This window comes from Rhinolophus hipposideros (genome assembly GCF_964194185.1).
Source record: "Rhinolophus hipposideros genome assembly, chromosome: 7".
Lineage (NCBI taxonomy): Eukaryota > Metazoa > Chordata > Mammalia > Chiroptera > Rhinolophidae > Rhinolophus > Rhinolophus hipposideros.
Genome location: NC_138053.1, coordinates 25,037,636 through 25,051,545, shown reverse-complemented (window position 1 = coordinate 25,051,545; position 13,910 = coordinate 25,037,636). Strand labels below are relative to the sequence as shown.

Here is a 13,910-nt window from a genome sequence, read left to right as displayed (position 1 = left end):
AGCTATTGTAAATGCTCTTTCCTATTCTCCTCATGTCAGAAATCTACACACAGGTTTTCATCATTCTATAAATAGCTTCTCAGCAGATAATATATTTCATCTGCTCCGATAGCCAATCACTTATTTCTTAAATATAAAATGATTGTGAAAATACTATTTCAGACTCCTGTCCTTGCCATAAACAAGCCCGTCTTATAGATAGATAATGCCATCTTAAAATGGAGGCTTATTTTCCCTTTACTATTTTTTTCCCCGGCAGATATCCATATCACCCTCGAGGCTGTGTAATGGGGAAAGAGGGAACTGAGTGACTGAACATGATTGAAATAATTCTTCCACTCTGTTCTAGGTAGAGGCTCACCAGGAAGGTGTCATTTGCTATATTATAAGAAAAAAAGGAGAAAGAAGCAAGGAATCCAGGGCAAAATAAAGGGGCAGGATTGAGAGGGAAAATAAAAGTGCTTTATGGACTCTGAAATACTAAACATATGTATGGAATCACTTATGTAGGCCTGTCAGGCTTAGAAGTCAAAATCAAGTAAGTTTAATATATTTAACTACAAGAGCATAGTCCAAATTATATATAATTAAACATATTTATTTATACATCCTCTTGACCCAAAGGAAGTCTACTAAAATATTACCTCAAAGTGAGACTAGAGGAGGGGGCAGGATTTTAAGGATACACCTGTGTGTAGTAACACAGAAAACACTGGAAAAGTGGGGTTAGGGAAAAACAGAAGTCACGATAATGTCAGCGCACAGGAAGTAGATGACCTAGAGCAGAGGAACGATGTGGAGTTTTGAATTTTAAAACAAGTACTATAGAAATAATAACTATTTCTATTTATCTGTCTTCTAAACAATTAGACCGTTTATGAACCAGACTGAAGCCCCCTGTAAGGCTCAGTCTCGGGTCTAGTCCTTTCTCCCTCCTCTCACCACATCTAAGTACTGTCATCAGTTTGGTGTGTGCCTTCTGAGGGTACGTAGGTGGGGAGGAAACTGTCCAGTTAGAAAGTGAGTGGGAAGTGAGACCCAAGTACAAGACAGATGAGAATCACTGGCATGTTACAGGAAGTAAGACTTTATACAGAGGCTTACATTTAACGTGAAGTGTCTGAGGCCCATGTAATTGATGGAGATGTGAGCTTGTTTCCTCGCTTGTAAGGGCGATTATATCCTTGGTCAGTTATCCTTATGTGCACTGAGTCTAGTTTCTAACTTTAATAGAAGGCTTTTTAAATTACACCTTTTGAGGAAGTGGATGTTTATGTTATATCATCTGTTACTTGTCAGGAAATAAAAAGGAAAAGCCAGGCATTCAGTCTCATTCATAGGCCCTTTGCCCCAGACTATTAAAAACAGAGGTTTCTCCTAAAGTGTATCACCAAAGGAAAATCACAGATGCTGCATGTTTAAGCATGTTTATTGTTTCCTGGGAAATGTGCCCAACTGAAACTAAATTCCATACCAGCAAATGAAAATGTGCGACTCAGATAAATGAAATCAATGATTAGTTCTCTGATATAGTCCATGAAATGTTTAACATTGAAGAAATTCTCAACATTGTGTTGTTGGGAAAAAAAATAGATTTAAAAACTAAAAAAATTTCCATTGGGTCATGGCTCCTGATAAATGTGCTACACAATGTAACTATGCAAGATTACTACCAAAATATCTTAACTGGTTTAGATATTTAAGACTTGAAATCTGTGGGTGTTCAAACCTACCCATGCTTATCACAGAAAAGTACAGTTAACTCTTAAACAACTCAGGGGTTAAGAAGCATCAGCCCCCTGACCCCCTATTGTCGAAAATCTGTATATAACTTTTGACTCCCCCCAAATTTAACTATTAGTAGCATATTGTAATGGAAAGCCTTACTGATCAATCAAATAGTCAATTAACATATACAGGGTGCCAAAAACATGTAAACACATTTTAAGACAGGATGAAACTGTATTAAAATTGCAATATTTGATGTACACCCATAACAAAAGATGAATACAAGTCATGTGTATGCATTTTTTGGTAACCCTGCTGTATTTTGTGTATATATTATGTACTGAATTCTTATAATAAAGTAAGCTAGAGAAAAGAAAATGTTATTAATAAAAGCATGAGGAAGAGAAACTACATTTACAGTATTATACGTATTTATTGAAAAAAAATCCGTGTATAAGTGGACCTGCACAGTTCACTCCCATGTTGTTCAAGGGCCAACTATACAAGCTGTTAGAGTAGAAAAGAAACTAATATGGTAATGGGTTAGATAAAAGAATATTTCTAATACCATTATCTAATTCATTCATAAGCTTAACTAATTAAACTATGTATATTCACATTTCATATTTCTACTTGTCTGTTTATTCAAATTCTGTTTTCAGGGTCTAGAGCTGTTAAGAATTTATTTCCTTCTGGCATTTGCCAGAGTCTCATTTTTACAGTAATAATCCTACATTGCTGCCACATTGCTATGTTTTAAAGAAATAACTTATTACATCACTATACCAAAATGAAAGATAATTTTTCAACAGTCTACAGTCAGACAGAAGAGATTTCTGCCAGATGAACACACACTAATATGAAAAATGTAGGAAAATTTAAATGAAATCAAAGACTAAATCTAAAATACAAATACAAGCTTTCCGAATAGTTTCCTAAAAGATGTGGTTTTGTCATTTCTAGAGGACTAAATCAGTAAAGTGAAATAGTAAGAGTATTAAAGTACACTTGTAATCACATCAAGTAAGCAATGATCTCACCTGAGAATTAAATACTCACGATGATTATTTTCTTTTTACTGTAAACTTTCTTTCTTTTTTCTTTTTAAAAACTAGAAGAATTAAATACATTATAAAATGCCAACTGCGCTTCCTGTAACTTTCTGCTTGACGGGCTTGTTTGTGTGCACTAGGGCTCCTATGGGGCTTGTTGACAATAGGAAAGGAGCAGGGCAGGTGAGAGGAAGAAAGCAGAGAATGCTAAGCAGGTGAGTAAAGGGTGCCCAGACCCATCTCCAATTCCTGGCCACAGCCCTTCCTTCCCCCTGAGTTGCTGTGTCCCTACGTCACCATCACTACCCAGAGGCTTGCTTGTAGTGCCTGATCCAAAGGAACAAGGGCCAAGTAAAGCAAAAAGTGATGCTGCAGACAGATACAGGAGTGGTGAGGAATGGTCATAGCTCAATTGTTCTTGACCTTGCAGAGGACGGGGACCCTGCAGGCTGAGTGTAGGCTTATTTTAAGCTTTCCCAGGAGTTTTAAATCTAGAGGAAAATGAGTCTCTTGGGGTCTTTGCATTGGTCTGGTACTGACCTAAACAATATATATGCTGTGGAACTTTAATTATGTAGATTTCCAGTCCTTTTTTTCAATTTAATAAGTATTTATTGAATCCTATTATGCACCAGTCAGGGTTCGAGGTGCTAGAGATATAGCAGTGAAAAAAAAACAAAAAAGCAAACAAACAAACAAAAACCCTCTTCTTTAAAGAGGGTACGTTGTAGTAGGAGAAGATAAATAATAAACAAAATGAATGTGTAAGTTACATAAAAAGAGATGACAATTTCTGTGGAAGAGTACAGAGTTGGAGAAGAGAACAGGAAGTGCTGGAACCCTGGGTTGCAATATAAACAGGGTGATCAGGGTAAGGCTTCGTGCATGAAGGGAACATAAGAGCAAAGCCTTGAAAGAGGTAAGGAGGAGAGCAAGCCACATGGATACAGGGAAAGAACATTCTGGGTAGAGGGGACAGAGCACAGTAACTCTGAGGCAGGAATGCTCCCGGGCGTCTGTAAGGTCCGAGAGGAGGCTGGTTGATTGGAATGCAATGACAAGGAAGTAAACAATAGGTAGGAGAGGGGATCAGGGCATTCCAAGTGGAGGGATCGAGTTCACATTTACTGAGATGGGGAAGACATTTGGAGCAACAGGTTTGGGGCTCGTTGGTTTTGAGATGCCTGTTAGACATGCAAGTAGAGGTGACATGTGGGCAGAAGGGTATATGTTTGAAGTTGAGGAGCAAGGACATGGCTACTGATATAAGTGGTATTATCAGCATATAGATGCTATTTAGTCATGAGACTATCCAAGTAGGAACGAAAATAACCTAGCTTGATCCCTGGGCAACATCACCATTACAAGGCCAAAGAGAAGAGAAGGAACCACATTTATCATTCATAGATGTCAAATAGAGAAGAGTCCACAGGACAGAATTGGGAATTATGATGGGATGCTGTAAGTCACAGATTTAGGGCTCAATATACAAAACAATATTCTAATATCTAACAGATTCAGGGTTATCAACAAGGGGAGGAGAGGAAGAATCCTGCTAATTTTTGTACCACCCAGTAGATATATGGTATTTAAATATAACGACAAAGACTGTCTATGAATTCTAAATATGTAAACTAAGTTGAGGATTATGGCAACCACTTAGTTAAATCAAAGTTAACCAAATGTATTCTGGCCTGAGATGGCTGATAAAATTGAGTCTAAAGATATTGTCATCAACATCATCTTCTCACTTCTTCTCTTTGCTTTTGAGACAGTCTCTTAAGGTACTGGGAATTCTTAACTTCTGGGTGTCCATACTATAAATCATTTTCTGTGCCTACTTCTTTGGAACTGTAAGCAACTACTTCAAGAACAGAACCAACCGTGCCAGAGAATTCACAGTGCTGGGAGGCTCAGCTCTATTATTACACATGTGAGGGTGGAAAGATGGGAGGAAAAGAGGTCAATAGGAAGAGGTGATTGATGGCAAGTGGGTAGAAGACTTGTTTAAAATATAGAATTTGGGCCCTACACAATGTTCCTTTTTAAAATGTTGTTACAGAAAGGATATGCATAAAATTTTTAAAAATATTTTGAAAGAATTATTCTTGATAATTATTAGTAAGATGTATAGCATCTTTAGAGAAAAACACATTTGCCATTCTTACCACCTGAGACAGAGTTTGAATTCTAAGTCGATTACTTTATATTTGTATCTCCATATACAAAAGAGATCCTTAGAAAATGTTGCTATTAGGATGATTTAAGTTTATTTATTTATATAGTTTATTTATTTATACTCCACCTCATCCCATAAAAAATGGAAAGGTAGCTTTTCAACAGTTGGTGTTGCTTTGCTGTCCCGGGCCAGGATCCATCACAACTTTAAAGTGACCAGGAGACTCATTCTGATTCTGATTTGGAACAAATAATGATTACTTCAAGATGGGAGGACTCGATGGAATCATAGAAAAGTGAATTTTATAGAAATGAAACTTCCAAGGGTAATAAAAATAAGTTGTGTTTATCTTTTCCTCTTCTGAAAAGCACTCGTGTTCTCAGATACTTGATTTTTCTCTTCAGGGTATTATCAAAAAGAAGTAAGGTGAAGAAAATAAACAGGCTATCTTTCTTCACCTATTCATAAGATTTGTAGAAAGAAAAATATCACACAATTTGTGTGGCAAGGAAGAATTTTTAACAGCTGAAATAAAAAATATTAAGTGAGAGTTGGATTGACTGATACGTATAGTTTAAAAGATCAACAGAGCCCAGGAAAATGGAAAGGATGAGTTGGAGCATAAAGCCTATCACTTGTGTTTCAAAACATCCTTCAAACTTTTTTCTTGTTCTACACTAAAAAGTCATAGGTAACCAAAGTGACAGAGGCCGCAAATGCTTCCTCAGTCCTGCTGAACCTTTCACAGTGTGGTATGCATAGGATTGATAGAGTCCTGGGAGTCATTGTAGTAAACCCCCAAGGCTGCTCCTAGCCAGAATCAGCCCCTCTGGAAGCATCTGGAAGTATCCCAGTCTGATCCACACCTTTGTTACTTAGCAGAGAGGTATGTTGCCTCTCTTCTCTGTTGTCAAAGCAAATTGCACTTGAGGAAGTTAGAAAGGTTGTGCCCTGTTCTTGCCAAATGTCTGTGACACCTTAACAAAGGACCACACATGGTATAGATGCTGAGAAAAGCACCAATTTGGAGTCTGCTCAGCTGTGAGCACGGCTGCCGCCTATAAGAGGCTGCCCTGAGTGCTTTCTTTTCTTCCGGGCTCCCAGGCCAAGTTAGGAACAGGGAAGGGGCAGAGAATTTCCAAACTCTGATCTGCTTTTGGCAGATAAATCCCTCTCCCTCCTCCTTCCACACTGTTCATTCCCCAGAGGCAAAGTTTAGAGAGACTTCTCGATGCTGTGCTAAAGATGGTGTGGATTTTTGTGGCCTCAAGAATACTCTGAATTCAAGATAAGCCTCTACAGTTGAAAAAGCCCTGGAGTGTTTCTTTTTTTAATCTCTGCTGTAGGAGTGGGAGTAAAGTCAGGTTCAGGCTTTAAGATGAAAAATGGTTTTGCCCCCATATGTTTTAAATCACTAAAATGGAAGCATAGGAGAGAATTTAAAAACAAACAACAACCTTGACCTACTAGAATCTGCAGCCTGGGCTTGACCTGACTGCCAGGTGCCAGTTACCCCTGGACATCACTGCACACAAGGCTCTGCTCCTGTTCCTGAGTGCCCCTTGCTCCTTCCTGCCACAAAGTCTCATCGTATGTGCTTCTCTCTCTTTCCTCAACCAACACCCTCTCCCCTTTTGCCTAGTTAACTTCTCTAGGTCCTTTATATCTCAGGTTAAACTTTGCATTCTCCAGTCACCTTCCCTGATCATTCTGACCAGGTCAACCCTCTATTAGAGAGGCTCTCCCTACAAGCACTTCCAGTTCCCACTTTGCATTTCTTCACGTGGCTTTCTTGATCAACATCTACCTTCCCCACCAAACTATAAGCTCCATGATGGTGGAGACTTGTTCTCTTGAACTCTCCATGATTCTTCCCCCAGCACCACCTCACATGGTGCCTAATCACATATAGCAGGTGATTAGTAAATAGTTTATGATTTATGAGTGAATGAATGAACCTATTGCTTTCATTCACCTTAGTCTCCCTTAGATTTGTCTTTCTCAAAGCAGTTAACAGTAGTATGAAGAAGTCTTCTGATAAAGAATGCCGCTCTGTAGTTTTAACTCAATAGGTAGGAAAGGATTGTAAAGCTCATCTAGGGCATTGACAAAATGAAGGTACAATCAATGACCAAAATCATCCCTCTATTTTTCTCTGAGGACTGTAGGAAAGGATGGAAAACCTGACACTGACGGTCCCTGCCAGTGTGTCATAAGCTATACCTCATGCTTTTTATTTTAGGACCATTTCCAAACTGGTTACAGTGATTTTATTCAATAAATCAGAATTCACTCCTATCTCTAGAGGGACCCTCAATCTCTAGATGTTTTAATGGTACCATGATCTTATTTAAAAAATCAGTACTCGGAGGTCTACTTGGTAAGTTGGTGAATAAATATTATAATTAACGTTTGAATGTTTTATTAATTTTTATATTCAGTTAAAATTGCTTTTAAAAAAGATACGTGTGGTATCTTGGTAATTCTGAGACCATTTACCAAAATTATTCTGTATTAGAAATTGGAGTATGACTTTTCCTGGGAGCTCTGGAGCATTTAGTGTTTAGTTAATAAGCAATAACGTAAATGATAAGGTAATTTTAGGAAGTGGCAGGAAACGGATCCAATAAAACGATAGCCAGGGAAATTAACAAATGATTATTGACTGCTTCAGAAAAGATGATTCTAAATTATTTTAAATTCATTCTAAAAAATTACATTACCCCTCAAATTGATTTTCTCCCCACTACATTTTTTGTTTTTTTGGACAGTGAGATGAGAAGAGATACGAAGGACAGTCAGAAGTATTTAAAGTGTTAAAAGGTGGATTGGTTGATATCTCTTCTTGAATTAAATTGGAAGTAGTCAACTATTGCTCAGTCTTAAGAAAATCACAAATTTGTAAAATCACCTGCAAGGACATTTACTACTTAGGAGACTTGAAGCCCTGTTGTGCCGGACTCTGAAATTTATTCTCAAAACACTTTTGGCCCTTGGAAAAGGTTCAGCTAGATTGCAAGACTGTGTTGTGCTGGTTCTGAAGTTACAGTCGTATTAACTAGTAATTGAAAATCTTTCAAAGTTAGTGTGAATGGTACCTTATTGTGTCTAGGTGTGTAGAGTTTGTTTCACCCAAATTTTATATTATGTTTAGTAAATATTACAAATTCTTTTTTAAAAGAATTCTTTTTAAGAGAAAGGTATTATGGAGAACAAAAGCATTCTATATTCCTTTTGTCTCAGGTGACCTCATGGTAGAAAGTGTGGCTTTTCACGCCACAAGTGTACTTACGTTGCAGCATAATGTCTAACAAGGAAATAAATTGCCTCTCGAGAGTCAGGTTTCATCCCGTGCTGTGACGGGAGATCATATATTGCCACGTCAGGTAAGGAGCCCAGGTGTCCTGTAAAGGGGATTCAGAACCAGTTCTGTTCCATGGAATTCCCTTTTGGGGTGAGGGAGGCCTTGGGCCTGGGAGCTGTGAGGAATGGCCAGAGAAAGCTCGTAACCTATGCGACAGCGTGCTGACCTCTGGACAGCACAGGATGCCCCCCACCCAGTCGATTTACTAGAGCCAACAGACCGGTGCCCACAGGGTGGCACAGATGGTAGGTGCACTAGCAGGAGGAATGGGAATGCAGCAGGTTCTCTGGGGAGAGTACTTGTTTTCTCCTCTTGCTTGAACTGGCAGTACCTCCCCTTTACCAATATCAAGACGCTGGCAGGTTAAAACTTAAAGTAAACTAGGAAATTAGTCAGTCCAATTCACTTAGATTTTAGAGGTAAAAACCAAACCCCCAGAAACTGTAAAAGACTCTCCCCAACATATTTCTGTATTTCTGTTGAAATGGCAGTGTGTGACTTCACTGCTGTGAAGACCTACGTAGGGAAGGGCTAATGGTACTAAATATGCATGTTTAATAGGCATGCATTTAGCTTGCGGATGGGAACAGCTCTCAAAGACAAAGACAGACAGGAGCAGCCCTCGTGCAAGCGGAGCCTAAGCTGAGTTTCCTCTGCACTATGATGAGCAAAGCATTTTCAAGTGGGAGTTCAGTGTTGTGGCTGTTGGAGCCAGAAGGAAATGCCTGTGTGGCTCTGGGAAATGAAAGCTAACCTGCCAGGGTGTATGGTGGCACTGAGCATGCATTTCTCTTCATTATGTTAATTAAGTCTTTAAAATTTTCTAGGAATAATTTGCCTATAGATGAGAAAAACTTCTTGGCCCCAGATACAGTTACTTCAAGGGTCCATGTTGCTGAGTTGCTGCCTAGGGTGCTAAATGCACATTCTCATTTCACCGTACAGGCTCTTCATCGCCTATAGTTTATGTAACACATCGTCTACAGGGAAGAGAATATCCTGAGTGGGAAAACATGGGGAGAGGGGGTTAGTGCGGGAAGATGTCAGTGGAAAATCCACTGTGTTCCTTCCTCTAAGTTAAATCTAGAGTCCCATGAGGACAGCTTCCTCCTGGGGCTTACTTTGGCCATCCACACTGAATATGACATTTCCAGCCTGCGTGAACAGGGTATCTAGTTCACTTGCTCTCTTGCTCCCAGCAGGAAGGAGTGTGGTGCCGCCAGACCCAAGGCTTCCCTCAAGATGCCCTCAGCTTTCATCAGGCAGCTCCTTCCTCAGGGACCCCACTGATACCTACAGCACTTTTGTTCAACATAGAAAAAGGCCGCTCTAGGCTACAGGCCTGAGCCCTATTTCTGCATAGACAGCAGAGCTCTCATGTCTCCTTTTCTTCCTTTGTTAGTTAGGCTAACATATAACACCTCCAATCCTCAGGACAAATGATTAGACTCACTCAACCATCCATTTTCACAGCTCCGAGCTAGTAAAAACATGAAAGAAGACACCATTCTATACTCCGGGCCGGTTTTGTGGTTGAGATCCCTTTCTCTTTCACAGTGGCGAGCAGAGCTATAGGAGCAACCTCATCATACATAGAGAAGGCCTCTTCTCAGTTCGGAGTCCCATCGTGACTGCGGATAGCTGCCCTCTGGGGACCTGAATGTAGTTCCCAGTACCGAAGCATGTGCAAGAGCCCTCCTAGTTTCTTTTCTGTTCCAACCTTCTGGCACTAGTCACTTCCCAATTCTTCCTACCATCTCATCTGGTCCCTGCCCTGTACACTGTCAGACGCATGCACTTATGGATGCCCCGTTCTCCCAGCAGCTCTAGATATCAAGGTAGCATAACTGTATTTTCCCCCTTACTATGTTAAACTTTCATCCCTTTCTTTTCTATCTATGAAGCTTCTTTGACATTTCGGGATCTTTTGAAGTAAGAGATCTTTTGCAGCACAGGCATAGCTCTAAGTATCTGATTTCAGCAGCATCATGATGTTCCAATGTAGAATATTAAAGTTAATAACTCTATTTTTATGTACTCTGAACACAGATGATACTCTCCCGCTAAAATGGACATAAGAATTTACAGCCTCATACTTTGGTGTGGGGAGAGAAGATTGGTTATAAAACTGTTCTGAAGTTTATGGTGATGAATTCATTTCTTCCCCATTGCTTGTTATTAAAATGTAAATGTTGATTTTCAACTCCAGTTTAACACAATTTTAACTCTTTCTGCAGCACCTGAGATTCTTAGAGGTTGCGCTTATGGACCCGAGGTGGACATGTGGTCTGTAGGAATAATCACCTACATCTTGTAAGTGAAGAACAGCAATCTTTCTGCCAACTGTTTGCCTTTGCTGTAATATTTTCTGGGTACTCTTAGTCCTCAAGAAAAGCACAAAAATCTTTTTGTGATTTTCTGTGACATACTACACAGAGTTAGTGATGGAATTTTCTGAAAATGAGCATTTTTTTTTTTTTTTTTGGTAATTTCCGTGGTGCCAGAACTTCTGTCCAGGGCTTTTCTGCATCTAAGTCTGCTACGCAATGCATAGCAGATTTGGGGAACAATTCATTATTTGGATAATAATGAATGTGAAACTTGTATTCACCTATTAAATGTGCTCTTATTTACTTACCTCTTATTTACGTCATCAAAATAAGTAGTGTATTCCTCCTTTTTAAAGAGTAAAGGCTATTTAATGTCTTAAGCAATCCCAAATGGGTACATTTCTTACCAGAAATGTTTTAAATGCATTTTTGCTATCAGTTTTGTTTCCTATCTCTGTTGGGATCTTAAGGACCTTGAGTTTTAATACCCTAAATTCAGAGAAACATTATTCTCTGGTAGAAAAAATAATGGGCTAAATCCCTCACTCTCTGGTGTTCCCAGTTCCATTCCTGAGTTCCTGTCTACTAATAAACAAGGGTTTTTAGGAAATTTGCCAAAGAGCCGATGAAATTGCAGACAAATACGAGCTAAATAAGCAAGAATGATGGAAGAGTTTCTGGGGAGGAAGATGGCTGTCAAACAGCTACAAAAGCAAGATTGTCAATGAGTTCGAGAATTTAATTCCAAACAAGTAGATTTGATTACCATTTAGAGAATACTGCAAGGTTAAATGTTGGAACCTGTAATATTCAAATCTGTAAAGAGACATTAGCGGGTGTGAAACAAAGTGTATTGTTTGGCTCAGGCTTTCATAACAAAATGCTATAGACTGTGTGTCTTAAACAACAGAAATTTATTTCTCACAGTTCTGGAGACTGGAAGTCCAAGATCAAGTTGCCAGTTTGTTAAGTTTATGGTGAGAGCTCTTTTCATGGTTTGTGGATGGCTGCCTTCTCCCTGTGTCCTCAACATGGCAGAGAGTGGAAGCAAGTTCTTTGGTGTCTCTTTTTAACAGAGCACTAATTCCATCATGAGGCTCCACCCTCATGAACTCCTCTAACCTTAATTCTCTCCCAAAGGCCTCATCTCCAAGTGTCATCACATTAGGTGGTTAGGGCTTTAACATAGGAATTTTGGGAGGACACAATTCAGTCCATAGAAGAAAGAGGCTTTGTGTTTTAAATTTACTAGTGATCTTAGAAATTGAAGTGTTTAGGTCATATGGTTAGGCATGGGATAACTGGGGTAGGACCCACAAACAAGTTAGTAAACTCTGAGTATATACATTGATGAGTAGCCAAAATAAAAAGGTTGAACAAGCAACCCGTAAAATAGCCATCTGCTATATGTAATGTCTGCAGATATTTTCAGTGTTCAAATCCCTGTGTTTTCAGAATGTATTAAAGTTTCAGAAGAATTTGGAGAGGTAGAGAACAATGTTTTTTCTTATGAAAGTGCAAACCGTTCGGTAATTTTTGTTTGCCATACTAAGTGTTTAATTCATTCAAATGAATCCGTAAGGTCATGTCACAGAATTCCTTCAGCTTATATTTCAGATCACTTTTCTACTGGGGAAAGAATGTTGTCTCCTGAATTATGTAGGGGATATATCATACTTAGTGATGTTAATGAAAAACTGAACTATACAAGTAATGATTCAGATGTGTCCTTAACAAGTAAATATGCTACCCAATTACAATTTCATATTGAAATGTGATGTGAAGGGTTTTAACACGAAGGATTTACAAGAACTCAGAGAAATGGAGATAGGAAATTAAGCTACATTCACCCTGAGAAACTGAAAAATGGGAATGAGGAAAACTCCATGGTATGGTCCCTGACATGGGAAAATGAGGAGAAAAAAAAATGGTGATCATTTATAAAACATCTTATGATAGCCCTGAAACTAATTTTTAAAGTCTGTCAAGGTCCTTTTCCCTAGTTTACTTGAGGTCATTAATTAGTAGATGCTGGTTGAAATTAAGCAGTAATAGTAGCCCCCAAAATGAAAATAAGAGTGCTACCTACAACTTATACCCTTCAGTTCAGGTCTAACTTCTATCAGTTTGGGGACTTTTTATTTCATCTGTAGTTCATTAAAAGTTGATGGATTCTACCAGGCAAGCTTCACTGGAATATTTTCTCCAGCGGAATGTGCTCTTGGACCTATGTACACCCTTTATTATTACTAAAAGTTCCCCCAGGTCATTTTGTGTTATGACCTTGCTATTCCTAATGATGGCAGTAGACTGGAAATGAAGGCCATTTTGGTGTTTCTCACGGGAATTCTGGTCTCTCTCTACCTTTTACACTTAAACCCTTTGTTCCCACAGACAAAAGCGACTGCTACCATGCTCAGTTCAGAATCAGAATCAGATAACATGAAAGATTCAAACTCTCTCCTTCAGCTTTCAACAATGCACTTCTGCCCAATGGCTTGGAGCTACCTTGTGTTATACATTCACACGTCAGACCTGTATAATCCTAATACCCTCCTAAACTCTCCTTGTCAGCATTCAAACACTTCCATTTCTGAAGGCTTTTGCATGGTGTGTGTGTGTGTGTGTGTGTGTGTGTTTGTGTACACACGCTCTGCTCTGTCACATTTATTCCATTTGGAACATTTCAGGCTGACATGACATAAACTTTTTACCTCTGTCACCAACGCACAAATTTGCTGACATGATTGAGATGAAAGAAAGGCATTTGAATACTGTACCTTCTGAACTGTCATTCTTCTCTCTGGATTTCCAGGAGAAACCTAAGAGTTCCCTAAACTAAACCTGGAAAGTTGGCTAATTTCTCCATGACTAACCTATAACATACTATATTTTTCTAGTGTGTGGAAGGCACAGGAAGGCCAGGTAAGGCTGAGCGGCCTCCTTGTCAAGGAGCAGACACGGCTCCATTCTGTCTTTATGCTGGAGCTGGGTCCTCTTTGCGGTTCCTGCAGTGGGTGGGTGCATTGGCCCGGACCTCAGCAGGCCTGAGCCTTGCCCTTCCCTGGCTGGCTCCAGAATATTTGAAAGAGACAGAGACTCTCCTGAGTGGGCATTCCCTGAGCAAAAGAATGTGAGAAATTACTTCTTCCTGGAAACCTACTACATCAGGATGCACTTGAATGTTTCATGCTCTGCACTAACCTGGCCAGCTTGAAGGATGAATTTGGGAAAATGTTTTTTAACTTACTCATTTC

The 13,910-nt window shown here is 39.3% G+C and overlaps 1 protein-coding gene across 2 annotated transcripts in view; it reads left to right on the top strand.

Moving 5' to 3' along the window:
- Positions 1-13,910, top strand: part of CAMK4 (calcium/calmodulin dependent protein kinase IV) — a 193,544-nt gene that overhangs the window by 169,868 nt on the left and 9,766 nt on the right. For both annotated transcript variants that reach the window (XM_081053187.1, XM_081053188.1), the window contains one exon: positions 10,561-10,636. In XM_081053187.1, the coding sequence (XP_080909313.1) occupies positions 10,561-10,636 (76 nt within the window). The remainder of the gene's footprint in view (positions 1-10,560; positions 10,637-13,910) is intronic.